The following is an 18,654-nucleotide window of genomic DNA, read 5'->3' on the forward strand; positions in this document are numbered from 1 at the left end:
AATAGACATTTCCTCCTGGCAGCACGCCGCACTTAATTTTGCACTTAACCTCAGTGACAGTCTTTACCACATTTTATTGTGAGTACATGTTTGGTTTGTCTTCCCCAAGGGCAGGGAGAATATTTAATTATGAACCTTAACTTATTTTCTAAGCACTTTCCTATTGTAATAAATACTTCTCAAGTTACACATTAAAAATAATGGAAAAAATATAAAATCACATTATGGGTGCTTGTGTTAAAGTTGTGGGCTTTGTGTCTTCAAAATTTAGTATTCATCATTTTGTTTTCATAATGATAAGAGTATAAATGTGTAAATCTTTAATTCTTTACTGAATAAATAATATGTAAATAAGTATTCTTACACCATTAGAACATGAGGCCATAAAATGAGAAGTAATTAAATTCTTATGAGTCAGTATTTAGCTAAGAAAATTATATATATTTTATGTATGTACATAAAACATTCAAATTTTGGTTATGGCATACATCTCCTATTTGGTGGTTACTTATTTTCTTGAATACTTATACTCAGCTTTCTCTCAGCACTTATAAAACTTTTCAGAGAAGAGCAGTGACCCAGTTTTAAAAAGACACATTATACAGCAAGCCAAAGAAATACTAAAATAAAGTAAGAGGCCCATAAATAGGCTATAAAGAAAAATCATTGTTAAACAAATACTCCTCTTCCTGTTACACTCCAAAGATTGGGGGGAAGGGGAGAGAGAGAGGGAAGGAAGGAAGGAAGGAAGGAAGGAAGGAAGGAAGGAAGGAAGGAAGACTCTTTCCTCAGTTTACCCTCTCTTCTCTAATCTCCTGAAGCTTCATCAAGAGTGATCCTTTTAAAATGCTGAACTACCCTCCTTTATTAAACTCATTAATTTCTCAAATCTTTACCAGGCCCTCCATGATCTGGTTCCTGGCCTGACTTTTGACCTTTCCTCTGTCTTTTGATGTGTCAGGATGGAAGGAAGAAAGCAAGGAAGGGAGAAAGCAAGGAAGGAAAGAAGGAAAGGAGGGAAGGAGGGAAGGAATGAATCCCAGAAAATACGCAACTATTTATTGTAAGACCCAAAGGCCCTAGGCTCTATCTAATGTCCTTTCTAGAATAAAATTGTTCCAATGTAGATTACAACTCTTTTTAAAGTTGATTTCAAGGAGTTTAAAATGCCTTTATAAATTAGGTTAGGACTTGGACAGATATTTATACACCACTATTCACAGCAGTCTTATTCACAATAGCCAAAACATGCAAACAAGTCAAATGCCCATCAGCAGATGGATAAACAAAATGAAGTATGTACATACAGTGGAACCAATATCCAGCCTTAGGAAGGCAGGAGGAAATTGTGATACATACCACAAAATGGACTAAACTTCAAGACAATATGTTAAATGAAAGAAGCCAAAAAAGGACAAATATTGCAATGTTCCATTTATAGGAGGTATCTAAAATAGCCACATTTGTAGAGCTTTAGTTTGGGAAGATAAAAATGTTTGGCAGATGGATGGTGGTAACGGTTGCACAACAAAGTGAATGTACCTAATGCCACTGAAATGTACACATAAAAATAATGAAAGTGAAACATTTTGTGTTATATATATTTTCTCACAATAAAAAAGAAAAAAATAGTATTAAAAATACAAAACACCATAATGCAAAAAAATTTCTAATAACAAAATAAACATCTGACTTCATTCCTATAACTTTAATAAAAGCAGCATACATATATCTGCATAAACAAAAATACACTTTGTTCTGCATAAACAATTCTATAAATTTGTTAGGTTTAGTATGGTAATGAGGCCTATATTTAAAACTGAATTTTGAAAATTTAAAAATGTTATAAAACTATAATCGAATTTAAAAAAAAAATGAGAAATTCTAACAATTAGAACATCAGAAATAGCAATCAGTAAAATCTTCCTCTATTTTTAATGGCCTCGTTGAATTGTCATTCTTTCCAATGTACCACCAATCCCAGCATTAATTTCCGAAGTATTTAACTCTTTTTTGGCAAACTCCTTTGAAGTGCCATAAAAAAATGCATGTAATTTTCAAGGACTCTGTAACATCAGAATCATGATTCTAACATAAATCCCCTACTCTGAGTCCTTCAGGCCTCTACTTATGATATTCACAAGTCAGAATTAAGAAATTTCCAAAGCTATTCTCAAAATTTTATCCCTGATGTGAATTTCAAGTCTCAGAACTGTGATCTCTTTATTCCTGACCCAATCATGAAATAATAAATGCATTAAAGCACAGTTTGGGAAAAGAAAGGGCCAGATAGTTAAATCAAAACACATCAAGGAATTAAAAGCATAAATCCTCTACAAATTCTACAACAGAAAACACAGGGTGGTTTGGGAGCCTAACCTAGTCAGGTGGGACAAGAAAGGATTATCCTTTCAGAAGTAGCATCTAAGCAGTTATCAACAGTCTAATGAAAAGCAACAACCAATCTAAAATTCTGGCAAGGGTAGATGCATCAAAAGACAGAGGAAAAGTCAAAAGTCAGGCCAGGAACCAGATCATGGAGGGCCTGGTAAAGACTTGAGAAGTTAAAGAGTTTAATAAAGGATGGTGGTTCAGCACTTTAAAAGGATCACTGTTGATGAAGCTTCAAGAGATTAGAGAAGAGAAGGTAAACTGAGGGAAGAGTCTATCTCAGAATTCTGAGGGCCACTAACAATTACAAACTGATTAGACAAGTCACAAATAAAACTCAAAACCAAGCAGGAATAGTTACGATGGTATATTTTACGGACCCAGGTAAGAGAAGTTTTAGGAAGACAGAGTAAATGACAAATGCAAATTCAGTGTCTGTAGGGATCAAGAAAGCCCTAAAAATATTGGATTTAGTGACTTAGAGATCTTTTGTGACCTTAATGAGAAAAGCTTCATTTGCATGTAAAAGAATCCAATTAGAATGGTTTTGCAGAAGAAAATGAGTGAGCAATGGGTGAGTACAAAATTTATTCAGGATTTATTTGTGAAGACAATAAGGTACATGAGGCATAACTGAAGAAAAGCAAGATCAGGAAACTGATTTTTTAATGATGAAGAATGAAGCAAGGTAGAGCTTGTTTGTAAGGTGTTAGAAAGGACCTTGCAGTTGTAGGACAGGAAAGATCTCGGCGAGAAGGATGAAGTATGCTTCGAGATTTAGGGAAACAGAGGATGGTGGTGGTATGTAACAGATATGGACACAAGGTAAAGTCGCCCTAGATTAATGGATGGCTAACTTACCTGCTAGGTTAGAAGGATGAGGGAAAGAGGGATGTGGATGCAGAAAAATTGTTCCTTTGTTATTAGAAGTTATGTTAATCACTATTTGGTGTTACTTTTTTCTTATTGAAGTATAAATCAGGGTCATCTCTAAGTGTAAAGGAGGTTTAAAAACAAATGGGGGATGTTGGAAATGGGTGTCGTAAAGATGGAGAGAAGGAATGGGATAAGGAAATACATGCAGGATTAATATTCAGGGCTGAATAGTTTGATAAATTTGGCAATCATGATAATCTGTCAACAAAAGTACAGAGAATGTGAAACTGTAAGACTTCTAAAGCTAAGTGAAGGAATGGCATATAGCTTCTTCCTGTTCTGTTGGGACGCTCACTTGTGAAAGCCTGAGCTGTCATTGACAAGTATGGCTATCCTAAGCCATCACACTGCAAGAAAATTCAGGCGACAAAAAGGTGCTGTAGGTGCTGTGATAGTTAATTTTATGTGACAACTTGACTGACCTAGGGTGCCCAGATTAAACATTATTTCTGTGTATATGTGTTTGTGAAAGTTTCTAGATGAGATTAACATTAAATTGGTGGACTCAGTAAAGTAGACAGCCCTCCCCAAGGTGGGTAGCCATCATCTAAACTGATCAGGACCTGAATGGAACAAAAGACTGAGGAAGGAGAGGACGCTGACTAACACAGTTGCTCCAGGTAAGGTCTCAACCAACAACCAGCCCCGGCTACCAGACATGAGAGTAACCATGCCTCCAGTCAATTCCATTTCCCAGCAAATCCAATCATTTCCAATCTTCCCAGGTAAAGATCCCATGACTAGAGACAAGCCATCCCTGCTTTGCCGTGTTTGAATGGCTGAGCTACAGAAGCTATACAGGTAATAAAATGGTTGTTTTATACTGCCTAGCTTTCAAGTGGTTTGTTATGTAGCCACAATAAACAGAAGAGATTTTGACATGAGGAAGTGGAGTGTTGCCACAACAAAAACAGAAAACATGTGACATTTGCTATGGAACTGAAAGATGAACAGAACCTAGAAGGTAAAGGGAGACAATGAATGGCCTTCGGAAACCATTAGTGAGGGCAGAGACAATACAGAATAATGTTAATGGGAAAAGGAAACTGAATGCTAGTTATATGGTGGCAGTTTGTTACGAAACAACAGTAACAGGCAAATCTCAGCCTATTTTTGCCCCTTATAAGTATTTACCAAATAAATGTAATAAAGTTATATAGCATTTCTGTTTTGTGTGTGTGTGTGTGTGTGTGTGTGTGTGTGTGTGAGAGAGAGAGAGAGAGAGAGAAGTAGAAATGGGAAGGAAGAAACTTCAGAGAAATTAGAATTAAAAGTCATAATAAATCAAGATTTTTTACCTCTACTTTCTATCTAATTTTTTTCAGAAATTTTACCCATTAGGGAAATAATCTCTTCATATTTTAGGACTAGGGTATATCAATATATAGAAGGGTTGCTTAAGATTCTCTACACTGTGAAAACACCAGTCATGTAGAAATGTAAAACAGAAAATAGAAACTTAACAGTGTTGCTTAAGTGAGAATATTATTTTTCTCTTCAAAGAAAAATGTGAATCAGGGAACTCTTTAAAAAAAATTCTATCAGTCATTTGAAACTAATATATTAGGATTATTATGTTCGGCCAGAATATAATGCTGAACCTATCTGTTGAAGAACATGTATTCCAAAAGGAAAGGAATTAGTAACTAATGCTCAGGTAGAGCAAGAGACAATGGAGATCACCAAATTAGTTCCAATTAGCCATGCCATAGGATTATTCTAGGTAAAATTACCTTATAATGAGGTGATTAACCTCTTTTGAAAGAGTTTAAGATAGACTTACTTTCTACTTAATATGGCCTAAAAAAAGGTGACATAATAAGGGTTCTCAAAATTGTTCCCAGGGATGATTTCTACTCCAAATCAAAAGTTCATATCAGATTAACTAATTTACATGGCATGTACTATATACTAAAGAATATAATAATTGAATGATATTCAATTCCAAATGTTAGTCTATAGAATATCTAAGAATATCAAACAAACAAACAAAAAAATCTGTCATTGACATTGATCAATGTCAAAGGCTCATTCCCCAAAGTCAGCTGTCCACTGTCTAATTAGTTTAGTGCATCCCTCAGTCCCGAGAGCACAACTGGTTCTTGTTACAGTTAGACTAATCTGAACAAAGGAGTAGGGATCTATATAAAGGATTCAGTAGACTAATCTGAATACAAAGGAAATGGGATCTTTAGTGTTTTTAACACAAAAGCAGTTCATAAACCAGGGATAGGGTTCCCAGAAACAGTAGCTTTAACTACTGGCTAAGCTTATCTTTGGTTTTTGCCTAAAAATTGATCATTCATTTACTGTGAACTAATTTAAATGTATACATATGTGTGTGTGTATTATTAACTCTGCATATATTCTATATACATACATATCCTACATCTATATTTATTCTATATAGAAATATAAAAAATAAAACATGCAATTACATATATGTGTGTGTGTGTGTGTATGTATATGCTGTCAGCTTGTAACAAACAAGAAATAATTTTAAGTGTTTTAATTTCATAAATATTTCCCAAAAGTTTCCATGTAGGCACAGAATCTGTAATAATGAATAGAAGTGTTGTTCCTAATCTCCTTTGTTACTGTTTAGTACTCTTTCCTATTAAAAAATACTCTGTATCTTAGATTTTTCAGTTGTGATCTTGTATACATCTCTGAATTAACTACTGTAACTTCACAAATCTTGTTTCTTAATTTGGAACTCTAGGAAATGATTGTGTGTGTGTGTGTGTGTGTGTGTGTGTGTGTGTGTGTAAAACTTCTGCATAAAATACATGCAAATTCATGTAAAGCACAAACACAAATCCTAGGAAAAGAAAGGCAAAATCAATGAAGAAAATTTTGAAAATATTTGCATGGAAGTTATACTAATAAAATGTAAGTACCCTGCAAACAGAAACTAGAAATAAATGTTTCTTCTTCAATTAAATCTGAGAACATACAAGCAGCCCCTACTTCAATATACATCCTTTAAAGCTCAATGGTCACCTTAACTTGGGAGCCCCAGAAAATATCCTTCCTTCTGTATTACTACCATGAAAACTTTTCTTCCTGTTTACATTTTTCTGCAGAACCTATCATTATCTAAGGTTTCTATGTAACTTCAAATTCATTTTCTTCACTTGCCTTAGAGATTTGAAAGATTCAGTTGTCTAGATGGATGTCCATCATATAACAGGGGCTCCTTTAGTAAGTGTCTGCAGAATAAATAATCAACCAAATCAATAACAGGAGCTACGTTATCCAAACTTCAAGACCTTCATTGATCCTTTTGTTACTCCATGGCAGTGCAAAAGTAAAGAATAGAAAAAAAGCAGAAATAAGAACTTCGGACAGAACAAAGAAATCAGTGAGAGGCAAAAGAAAGGAAGAAGCTACTGTATCTCTTCCTTGTTTATCCTCCAGTTCTCCTTCCATTCCAAAGAACTATCTTATACACATGATTTTGAACAGCTTGGACACAAAAGTGACTTGTTTGGTTTAATGATATCTAGAAACGATGCAGGAAGATTCAGGTGAATCGAATCCTTTGCATCAGTGTGAACACAACTGTGACTAATTTACCCATTCACGTTTTTACCTCCTCAGATGAAGTATTTAAATGTATTTCAACACACAAATGAAAATATATGAATATAATACCACAGCTACTGGTAAATTATTTTAAAAGCCTTGTATTATAAATACATGTACAGTAAGAATACACATAATTATGAAAAATTTGCATAAATATAAGAAAAAGTGAAACTCAGAAAATATATGTATGTACACACATATATATAAATCATACACCATGTATGTATACGTGCATATACATCTATATATTATCAATCCACATATTCATCTAAGCACTATATGGCTTATACACAGATCATAAGTTTATATATTTATTTTGAAAGGGAGAGAGCACAAGCAAGGGTGGGGCAGAGAAAGAGGGAGAGAGAGAGGATCCCAAGGGGGCTCTGCACTGTCTGCACAGAGCCTGCCACAAGGCTCAAACCCGCAAACCATGAGATCATGACATGAGCCGAAACCAAGAGTAGGACACTCAACTGACTGAGCCACCTAGGCACCTCGGAAAACTGATTTAACAATAGTTCTGACACAAAAACTGTCAAGAAATGTTATTTAAAAGATATAATTGAAGAGTCATTCTAAGTGAAAATGAAAAAGGAGTATGTTTCTATTTTTAAAAAATAACAAAATTGATTATGTACACAGAAAGTGAAGACATAACAAATGATATAGGATATGAAATTCTCACTAACATATAATTTTATCCAAAAAAATCCCTATAAAGTGCTAACATTCCTTTGTTTTATTATTTTTAAATGTATTTATTTAAATTCAAGTTAGTTACCATATACTGTAGTATTGTTTTCAGAAGTAGAACTCAGTAATTCATCACTTACATATGATACCCAGTGCTTGTCCCAACAAGTGCCATTTCTTCTTTTTTTAATTTTTTTTTAACATTTATTTATTTTTGAGACAGAGAGAGACAGAGCATGAACGGGGGAGGGGCAGAGAGAGAGGGAGACACAAAACCAGAAGCAGGCTCCAGGCTCTGAGCCATCAGCCCAGAGCCCGACGCGGGGCTCGAACTCACGGACCACGAAATCATGACCTGAGCTGAAGTTGGACGCTCAACCGACTGAGCCACCCAGGCGCCCCAACAAGTGCCATTTCTAATGAATATGGATTTTATTCAAAATACTAAAAATCAAAATGTTTAACTTTTAATATCAGTAGCACAATTTCCCTAGTTTATAAAAGATGGTACCACTTACATAATATGGAAGTTTACATTAAAAGGTATGTATGTATGTTCTTAAATAGATAAAAAGGTTTCACTATACAATAATGGTGGTTGCAAAATTGAGGTCAAATGCCTTAAAGACAATGCCATGCAGACTCCATTCTGTCTTCACTTTCATTGTTTTCAATGGTTTGTGAATGTGTCAATAGTATAAAAATAAATTATTCTACATATTTTAAGAATACATAATAAATAGAATTTATATAAAATATAAATAAATTAGATACAAATACTTATGTAAATAAATTTATATAAATAAGTCATATAAAAATTTTAATTTCATAATTTCAAAGTGCAAGAAAAGCTGAATTCCTACAAATATATATACTAAAAAGCTTCAGACAAAACAAAAGGAATGTCTTCTTTATTTTACTTGCTGTGTTGTAACTGACTCAGAAATACATGTAAGTTGCAGAAAAATGAACCTGGACCACTTTCTTACACCATACACAAAAATATATTCAAAATGGATGAAAGACCTAAATGGAAGACAGGAAGCCATCAAAATCCTCAAGGAGAAAGCAGGCAAAAATCTCTTTGACCTTGGTCGCAGCAACTTCTTACTCAACATGTCCCCAGAGGCAAGGGAAACAAAAGCAAAAATGAACTATTGAGACCTCATCAAAATAAAAAGCTTCTGCACAGAGAAGGAAATAATCGGCAAAACTAAAAGGAAACTGACAGAATGGGAGAAGATATTTGCAAACGAAATACCAGATAAAGGGTTAGTATCAAACTCAACACCCAAAAAACAAATAACCCAGTGAAGAAATGGGCAAAAGACATGAATAGACACTTTTCCAAAGAAGACATACAGACATCCAAACCACCATGAGATACCACCTCACACCTGTCAAAATGGCTAACATTAACAACTCAGGCAACAATAGATGTTGGTGAGGATGTGGAGAAGAAGGATCTCTTTTGCACTGCTGGTGGGAATGCAAACTGGTACAGCCACTCTGGAAAACAGTATGGAGGTTCCTCAAAAATTAAAAATAGAACTACCCTACAACCCAGCAATTGCACCACTAGGTATTTATCCAAGGGATACAGGTATGCTGTTTCAAAGGGGCACATGCATTCCAATGTTTATAGCAGCATTATCAACAATAGCCAAAGCATGGAAAGAGCCCAAATGTCCATCGATGGATGAATGGATAAATAAGATGTGGTATATATGTATAATGGAATATTACTTGGCAATGAGAAAGAATGAAATCTTTCCATTTCCAACTACATGGATGGAACTAGAGGGTAATATGCTAAACGAAATTAGTCAGAGAAAGACAAATATCATATAACTTCACTCATATGAGGACTTTAAGATACAAAACACATGAAATAAGGGAAGGGAAGCAAAAATAATATAAAAACAGGGAGGGGGACAAAACATAAGAGATTCTTAAATATGGAGAACAGAAGGTTACTGGAGGGGTTGTGAGAGGGGGGATGGTCAAATGGGTAAGGGTCATTAAGGAAGCTACTCCTGAAATCATTGTTGCACTACATGCTAACTTCAATGTAATTAAAAAAATAAATTAAAAAAAACAAAAAGCAAAACAAAAAAAACCAAAATCTTAGTTTATCCACAATGATTTTAACTTATTACAGTCACTAAAATGTGTAATCTTTGAATATATTAGATTTTATAAAAATAAAAATAGGTTAAGTGCCTTAAAAAATATATGTAAGATATATATGTAAGAGGCTATATCATGAAGTTTATTGAAAAATAGTGTTAATTGGTTTTTATTAAACATACATTAAAAATATTTACAGTATATGAATAAAATGTGATATATTAATATATAATAATGTTATTAAACACAATTTAAGCACTGATTTTGAAGCTTTAAAAATTTATTTTACTGAATTTAGAGAAAAACCTTCTCAATGTTATTTAAATGATAAATAGAAAAATCTAGTTATGATACAGCATTTTGTCATCATTATTGAAATATTACTTTATTCTTAACTCTACATTTTATTCTAGAACTTCAGCTGGATCTTTTCTGTCTAGATAACAATTGATAATTTTATGTAATTATTCTTGTCTATCTGCTACAACACCAAGGTGGAAAGTTAAAAAAAAAAAAAGATTCATAGGTTTTATTTCTTTAACTTGGAAATTGTACTATCTCCCATAGAGTATGGAATATATGGAAAATATAATTTCCAAATTCAGAATAGATATACACATGCACAGTTTAAAATAAAAAAACAGGTATAAAATTGGTACTTCAGGATCAATAAAAATATTTCATGAACAGTTTTGACCAATAAAAATATTTGCTTCAGGAAATTAACGTCTCCTGTTATACTTTATACAAAATTGATTTTATTGTCTTTAGCTTTATATCAAATGATTTGCAACTTACAAAATTAGAGACACAGAAAAAGAGATATAAAAACAAAATTTTTAATACTTAAGTCTTCAGTTCACCATCACCAGGTAAATATTAATAACTGGTTAATAATTACATATTGCTGACCTATAAAGTTGATAATAAGTGCTAAACAAATGTATAAGTAAGCTTGTACTATTCATTAGCAAGACATCCACAATGGTCAGAGATTATAACTGAAGAATTTTTGCTTGTTTTTTAACATTGTTGGGTACTTTGGAGATTAAGTACATGAATACTGTACAAAAAAATAAAGGCATTATTAAAATCTGAAAGAATAGTTGTTTAGAATGAAGACTCGTTCTAGGCATATTTCAGTTCTGTTTTATCTACTACATTTTTGACACTACAAAAAGGGTAAACTATAAAAGTTAGGTAGGTATTTAAAAGACAAATACAGCGTTCATTAATAAATAATTTAGTAAAGAGATTTAGCAAGTATCTACTAAGTGAGCATTATGTTCCATGCTCTGTATAGATACTAAAGTCCCAGAAAGAGTCTTATTCCAGGATCTCACCAAGCCTACTTTAGAGGAAAAAACAAACAAACAAAAATCAAGCATCATTCCACAGAACCAGTGTGATTTTAAAGTCATACGCAAATTTTCTATGTTCCTGTATGCTATTAATTTCTTGGGTAATTTGGAGTACAGAGCTTCTTTTTTATATTAGGGTTTATTAGTATAGTGATAAAGTATAAGTGTGGTGTTCCAACTTGTTACTTTTGTTTCTTCCTTTCTTCCTTTCACACATTTGGCCAGTAAGACCCTCTGAAGTATCCGCTATCACTACACAGATGAGTTAAACGGCTTTATTTAAATTCATACACCAATTTCAGTTTTCTAGTTGTAGATTTCTTCATAAAAAGCAGAATGCAGAACAAGAATGAAGTATATTCCTCTGAACAGGAGGCTAAGAAAACAATCTGTATCTCATTCAGTGCATTAGAGACCAGATTCTTTTAAATAAGGACTTACTTGTAGACTTACTGAATTAGTATCTTTGTGGAGTATCGCTGGCTATCAGGGTTTGCTAGCAAATGGTATCAAGTGATGTTAAAAAAAGTTAGTTTTTTGAAACAAGCTGTAACAAGCTATAACTACAGTATTAATAAAATCTTTGTAAGATGACCAATTTTTTTTTATAGTTGGTTCCATTTCACATATTACTTGTAAGTCTTTGTAAATGTTGCAAGATTTTATTCATGGAATTAAAGAGCTTTGTTTTTTTTTCAAAATTATTACAGCCCTTCATAATTATCACTTTAATGGATGCATATTTTAAATACTATAAGTGTACAATTATTAGTATCATTTTTTAAAGAACTTATATTGCTCTGTTCTACACTTGATCTAAGTCAAAAGGCCAAGAAGTAATATCATGCTCTATTCTCAATAAAATCAGGAGAATTAGTAATGTATGTGAATTCTAAGACCATGAATGTGATTATTAATAATAATAGTCAAGTCAATATTTTAAATAATAATATTGTACAATAATGGTTTTAAATAATAGTTTCCTCAATACTTTAAGGATTATTTGAGTCTAAAATAATAAAAAATATATATATATTAAGTATGAAGAATGTCTTGAGTTTAGAAAGTTAAACAACAATTCCTTTTAATAGTTAACTTAGATTTATACAAAAATTTGGAAAAGAATATGATATAAAACTCTCAACTAGCACTCTCTTAAGCACCGGAAAAATCATTATCTTTCCCAGTTCTTTCAATTTCTGTCAGAAGAAGCATAGAGAGAACTATATATTTTGGTAATTAATTTCCTTAAGATAATGTTAGAAACATCAAGTTCTTTAAAATATAAATGAATTTCAAGGTGAGCACGCTAGAGGATAATATTAATGGCATATGATTGATTGTGACAAGAGATCTGATCTGAAACACCATTATTATGAGTATTTAAAAAAATCCATTTGCAAATTCCTGAAAATACCAAAGAGTGCTATGGCTGAATGTGTCTCAAAGTTGAAATCTGAAAATCTGCCCTTATAAGTATGAAATTGTTTATGCACAATATGTGGCATGTCTTCCTCATAAAAATTTATTAGAAAATTTTCATATTCTGAATAAGTTAAATTATAGTTTAGCAAATTATCTAAAAGCTTGTAATTCTGAGTGAAGACAATCTGTAAAAAATATAGATTGAAATGTATGTGCCTGACTTGGTAATATATGCAATGTTAGAGCTCTTAACTTTAAAAAAAAAATAGTAGGTGATTATACACTGAGTATCTACTATATACCTGACATTCTTTGAACTCACAGTAGAAACATGTGACCTGTGTCAATCTAGAAGGTGTTTTCTATGTTATTAGCCTTCCAAATGTATTTTTACACTTTACAAATACATTGGGCTATACAAACACATTGCTGTAAATAGTATCTAACCACATATTGGGCAGTGAGGAATGTCATAAATTAACACTGCAATTGATAATAAAAAATTAAGTAGATATATGTGAATAATAGAAGTCTTATTAAGAAGAATTAAAATTATTCCGGAGAACAGAATTCATTAACCTCTGGCACTTGAGAGAGGATCATATATATTGGCATTCTTATATGTACCATGTCAAATTTGAGTATTACATAAATATATTGATACACTTTCTCTATACTTTTAATTCTCCTTTCTTCCCCCTCTCCCCTATCATTCTCTTTCTCTCTGTGAATAACTTTGGAACAAAAATGCCTTAAACATCATCAAACTTTTTTTTTTCCATGTATTTCTTACAGTCTTTACTGGGTTTTTAAATTGTGAAACTCCTGAATGGGGTCACTGCATGCCTCATTCTCAAATAGCATTTATAGACTTCAATATATGAATATCAACACATGACTGCTACAGAATGGTATTTGAGTAAGCACAAGCTAGATTTTATAATATGGTTTTATGTACATTAACAAGTATATTCATGTTCAGGACATTCAAGGTAAATTACCATGTGTTAAAAGTTGCTATAAAGTGAATATAATTTCATTGTTACATCAATTTATTTGCATATATTTTATAAAATAAAATTAAATTTTATAAAATGAAAATGGCTATACTACATACAAAGAAAATTTATAGGTGCAACATTTAATTAGATTTCCACTAAATTTTATAATACACATGTCACAAGATTCACACAAAAAAGTATATAATAAAAATTTAGTTTTCATCCCAACCGTTTAGTTCCCTTTTCCAGAAAGAACCAGAATTAAGAGATTTTTGTGAATCCCTCCAAAGACACTATGGGCACATGTACATATCCATACATACATTTCTTCCACTTTCCTTAAACAAAAATTGTACCTAGCTGAATTATAAGAGAAAAGGCAAACCATAATATCATGATTTTATTATTTCCAGGGTTGTTAACTATCCAAATATGGAGACCACAGATCCTTGGGCTTTGAATATTAATATTAATATTGAATATATACTTAAATATATGCACAGAAATGCTGGTTATGATTTTGTAACTTTGTGAAATGATCAAAGTAGAAATGTATGTAATTGAAGCAAAGATGATTCACTTCCATCCCATTTTTCCTGGGGAAAGGGTTGGAGACAGCCCTATTTCCATCTACAAGTGGGGAAGATACAAAACCAAAGCTTTCTCTATTTCCCTGAATATCAGAAAAAGTCAATATCTACATTTGAAAAAGAAATATGTATTACTATATTAGCAAAACAAATTCTCATTGTCAAGGATCTTCTCCTTGAAGAATGTATCTTTTAAAGTAGTTTATGTTAGCATTGATTATTTCGCTGGTTTATTTTCCATTTACTTGAGGCCAATACTGGATGAACAGTAGAAAGATGAGAGGCCTTCCGTGATACCTTTGTAATACAGAGTTACTCAGCATTATCAAATCACAGTCCCATGTTTTCTCTTTGGGACTTGGTGTAATCACCCTCATATCTTTAGCCATATAAAGACTTCCAGTATATCTTAATAAAATATTAGTTTTACCTTATACTTGAAATTCTTTTTACCACATGAGAATGGACTACAGATGACCACTGCATTCCTCATTATACTCTCATTAAAACCAAAGAAGAAAAATTAAATTCATTTACACTTGTGTCTCAATACTCACACATACATACCCAATCTTATTCAGCGATTATACGTAAAATGCTTTAGAGCACAGACTGATCCTTTTCATGACATAATTCATCAACAGTAACCGTAATTATAATTTTATCATATGTTATCTTACCTACTGTTGAATTTTTCTGGGTGTTTTTCTCTCATGATGTGGAATCTGTGCGCAATGGAAGCATCCTAGGTAGAGAAACAGAAAAGAAAAATGAGACAGTTTATGATCCTACTATTTTGTGCAAAGATCAAAAGAGAAAAGTTAATGAGTAATATTTTTAAATTACTCTTTCTTAACAATATTGCCAAGAAGACACTCTGAAATTAGGCAAAAATGAGTAACCTACAAAAATTCAGTACAAGTGTGATTTATGCCATCATTTCACCGTCGGTTACTTGTTATATTGACTTCTGGAAACTGATTTCTATTTAATTTATGTATCTCCTTTAATAACTGGTTTTGGCCTCATGATCGAAGTATGTTTAAAATAGTGTAAATGAACATAAATGTTAAAAAGTAGTTGAAAATATTGTAATGCATAGCTGGAAGGATGGCCTAAGTGGAGCGATAGTAATTTCTAGTCCTTTGAGATTAATTATGAGTAAAAAGATAGTGTGAAAGTGCTTATTTAATAAAGGTAAATGAGTATAATACATGACTTCAAAGTTTGCTAAGAGTGTCTTGCATGTATAACTATTAACTGTTCAGTCACAAGCAACCTTCTCACATATCTTGCTTAATGGAGAAAAGAAAGCACCGAAGAGAGAAAATTATTTTTGGAGAATTGGTGTAATTATAACTAAGCTCTGAGACTCCAAACATATCAGTTCTGAACCCTAATGGATGTTTCTTTCTTTTAGGAAATCCATTCAGAGTTTCTATGAGACAGAATCACACTGAGCATGTGAGATTGGTAGAATATTGTGATTCAAGCTTTTCAAACAGACTGTTCTTGCTGACTTTAAACAGTTGCCCCTGTTATTCCAAGCAAGAAGATATTTCCCCATTCTTCATCTACACATGATTAATCACTCCAATGAGAAACTAATATATTTACCAGTCATCTCAAAAGAAATGGGTCTACTGTTGTGATTAAACTTAATTTTGTTTCATAGTGCAGATAAAAAAAAAAAGCATACACAAAGGAAATAAAGAAGTTGTGTATTTGAGAGAATCTTGAAAACACTAATCAAGGATTAAAAGTCTAATGAATGAAATGAAAAGGCTAATGTGCTTACTCATGCATAACAAAGCATGAGGCACAACAAGAGAGGGACCAAAGCCCGCTGCAGATGGCAGGCCCAGTAGCTTTTCCCTACAAGATAAAGCTGTAATAGCACTGTTAGTTTTTCTGTACATTTTATCCTCTAAAAATCATTAACTAATTAAATTAATCTGCAAGAGAAAAGGACACAAAGATATATAGAAACACTTATTAAAAAGTTACCCCAAAACCCTCTGTGGTTTGGTATTCTAGGATGTCTTTGTTATACATACATGGTCAACTTCCTGGTTTGCTAAGAAGTAGTAATGTCAAGATGGTTCACTTTTATTGGTTTAATAGCTCTCAAATACAGTCAGAGAGTTTCTTCTTTTTTTTTTAAATTCTTACTAATAAGTCATAAATACATCTTAGAATGTTGTGTTACGTGGTATGAAATTACAGATAAAAATGTAGCTAGGCTATTAAGGGTATATTATATGACATGATCATTAATTTTTTTAAATCATTTATTTTGACTTTATCCCTAATCTGGTTCAAAATCAATTTGTAATACTTTATAATTAAATGCATACATCCAGCAGACCAGCTGAACAAAAAGAAAAGAAATATGATTCAAGTACTAAGAATGGATGATCAATATTGGTTATCCATAGGGAGACTATCATTGAATTTGCTTCTGCGTGAATTATTTGTTCCTGCTAACGTAGAGAACTGAGACTTTTAAAAATAGATTGTGTAGTATAATTTGCTTTACAAGCATATTATTTTTGCAATAACAAATCTCTTCCTTTCCAAAGCAACATAAACAGGTCAGAGAGAGGGCAAGAGGAAAGTAGAGAAAAGGGGAAAGGAGAAGAAAGGAGAAAGAGTATCAAAAGAAGACCATTTAATTAGACTGGACTATAACTGGGTAAACTCCTAGGCATATAGATCACCAAATAGCCAAGGACAAACTTAATGTTAGCTCTATCTCCAAGATACTGGGGCAATGGATCATGTAGTAAAAGCAGGGATAAATTAAAACTAGTGAGGAACACTGGGATGCCTTTTCCATGTGTTGAATGGCTTTCATGGGAGTTGGCATTTGCTAACTACAGGACTGATAAGAAACAATGACGGCAGGTGTTCATTTGGATGAGAATTCAGACTGAATTCCCATGGGACACTGTCCCTTTGGCGTAACCCCAAGAGACTTAAAAGAGAACTGCCAAATACTGTAAACTTATCCAGCAGCCATATTTCAGAGACACCGAAGACTCTGTAAAAGGAGACCAAATAAGAAAAAGCTATAACAGTGTCGGTTTTTTTTTATATAAATTGTGCTGTTTCTGTCTCTATGTACTCTACTCTTGAGAAACATAAATTAATCAACATTACTCCCACATTCTAGAATGAACAAACTGTAAATTCAGACAGACTTTTACTTCCAAGACTTGTAACTTTGAGCAAATGACTTATTTATTGTTAAGTCACAGCTTTCTTATCTTTAAAAGAGGATACTCATACTCCATTATAATATTTTGGTGAAGATTTTTTAGATTATTTTGTATAGTTGGGATGTTCATATATTTTATATCCACATCAGAATTACACTAAAAGTAAAAGGGGATGCTAAACCATAGTTAAACTGTATAATTTTGGAACATGTGTTTACTGACTCTGAAATTGGTGTTATTTCCTGAAATTATAAAATACTTTAAATTAATTAAAACTTAAAGTTAGATCTAAGAAGTAAAAATAAAATATACCCATCTTTATTAAGGCAAGACAAATTTAAATATGTAAATTTTATAAGCAGCAGAAAGTAGTAATACACACACACAGTACATAGAAATATTCATATATCAGAGAATCAGCTTCTTAGTCATAGCTGTCTTTAATACTCTGTCACTGATATTTTTCTGAGAAGTGATTTCTCTTTTCCTGTAAGGGGTTATTACATTTTTATTTTTAAAAATACAGTTAACCTAAATCTCCAAAGTTGCATTTTAAGTTATTAATTCAAAATTCATCAATTTTAAGTGTACCATTCAAAGAGTTTTGACAAAGGTATATAATAACTACTTTCACAAACATGATAGAGAAATTTTCCATTACCCCAAAAAAGTTCCCTTTTGCATTTATATACTTTTACACTGGCATATATCCCCACTACCCCCCTTAAAAGACATTGGTCTGCTTTCTGTCACTGTAATTGCATTTTCTAAAATTTCCTATAAATGGAATTTAAAAGTACTCTTTTACATCAGGCTTCCTTCACTTATTGTAATACTTAACGAGATTCTACCATTTGTTCCCATATCAGTGGTTTGTCACCTTTTATTACTAAATAGTATCCAAATGAAAAGATAGACCACAGTTCATTTACTCACTGATTGCTGGCATTTGACTTTTTATGAATAAAGCTGCTATGAACCTTTGAGCACAACTCTTTTCATAGACATATGTGATTGTATCTTTTGAATAAATACCTAGGATTGAGACTGCCCAACTGTATTGATAAAGATTGTATCATTCTACCATTTTGCACTTCTACCAGTAACATTTGAGAGTTCCAGTTACTCCCCATCTTTACTAACATTCCACAGCAACACCAACCCTTGGCAGTCTTGAATTTCACCATTCTAATAAATTTGCAATGGTGTTGTTGCTTGGAACCTTAACCATGTGAGCCAACACCAGCTGCTTCACTAGAGGGGTCGGTCAATTCTGACGAAAATAGAAGATTTGAATGTTCTGGGGCAGACT

General features: G+C 32.5%; 1 protein-coding gene across 6 annotated transcripts in view; it reads right to left on the reverse strand.

Annotated features, from left to right (window-relative positions):
* The window catches only part of DGKB (diacylglycerol kinase beta), a 647,032-nt gene that overhangs the window by 298,296 nt on the left and 330,082 nt on the right, over positions 1–18,654 (reverse strand). For all 6 annotated transcript variants that reach the window (XM_047096393.1, XM_047096391.1, XM_047096390.1 and 3 more), the window contains one exon: positions 14,802–14,866. In XM_047096393.1, the coding sequence (XP_046952349.1) occupies positions 14,802–14,866 (65 nt within the window). The remainder of the gene's footprint in view (positions 1–14,801; positions 14,867–18,654) is intronic.

Source organism: Lynx rufus, unplaced genomic scaffold (genome assembly GCF_022079265.1).
Source record: "Lynx rufus isolate CCGP_SWC_20201006 ecotype Redwood Valley unplaced genomic scaffold, mLynRuf1.p SCAF_4, whole genome shotgun sequence".
Lineage (NCBI taxonomy): Eukaryota > Metazoa > Chordata > Mammalia > Carnivora > Felidae > Lynx > Lynx rufus.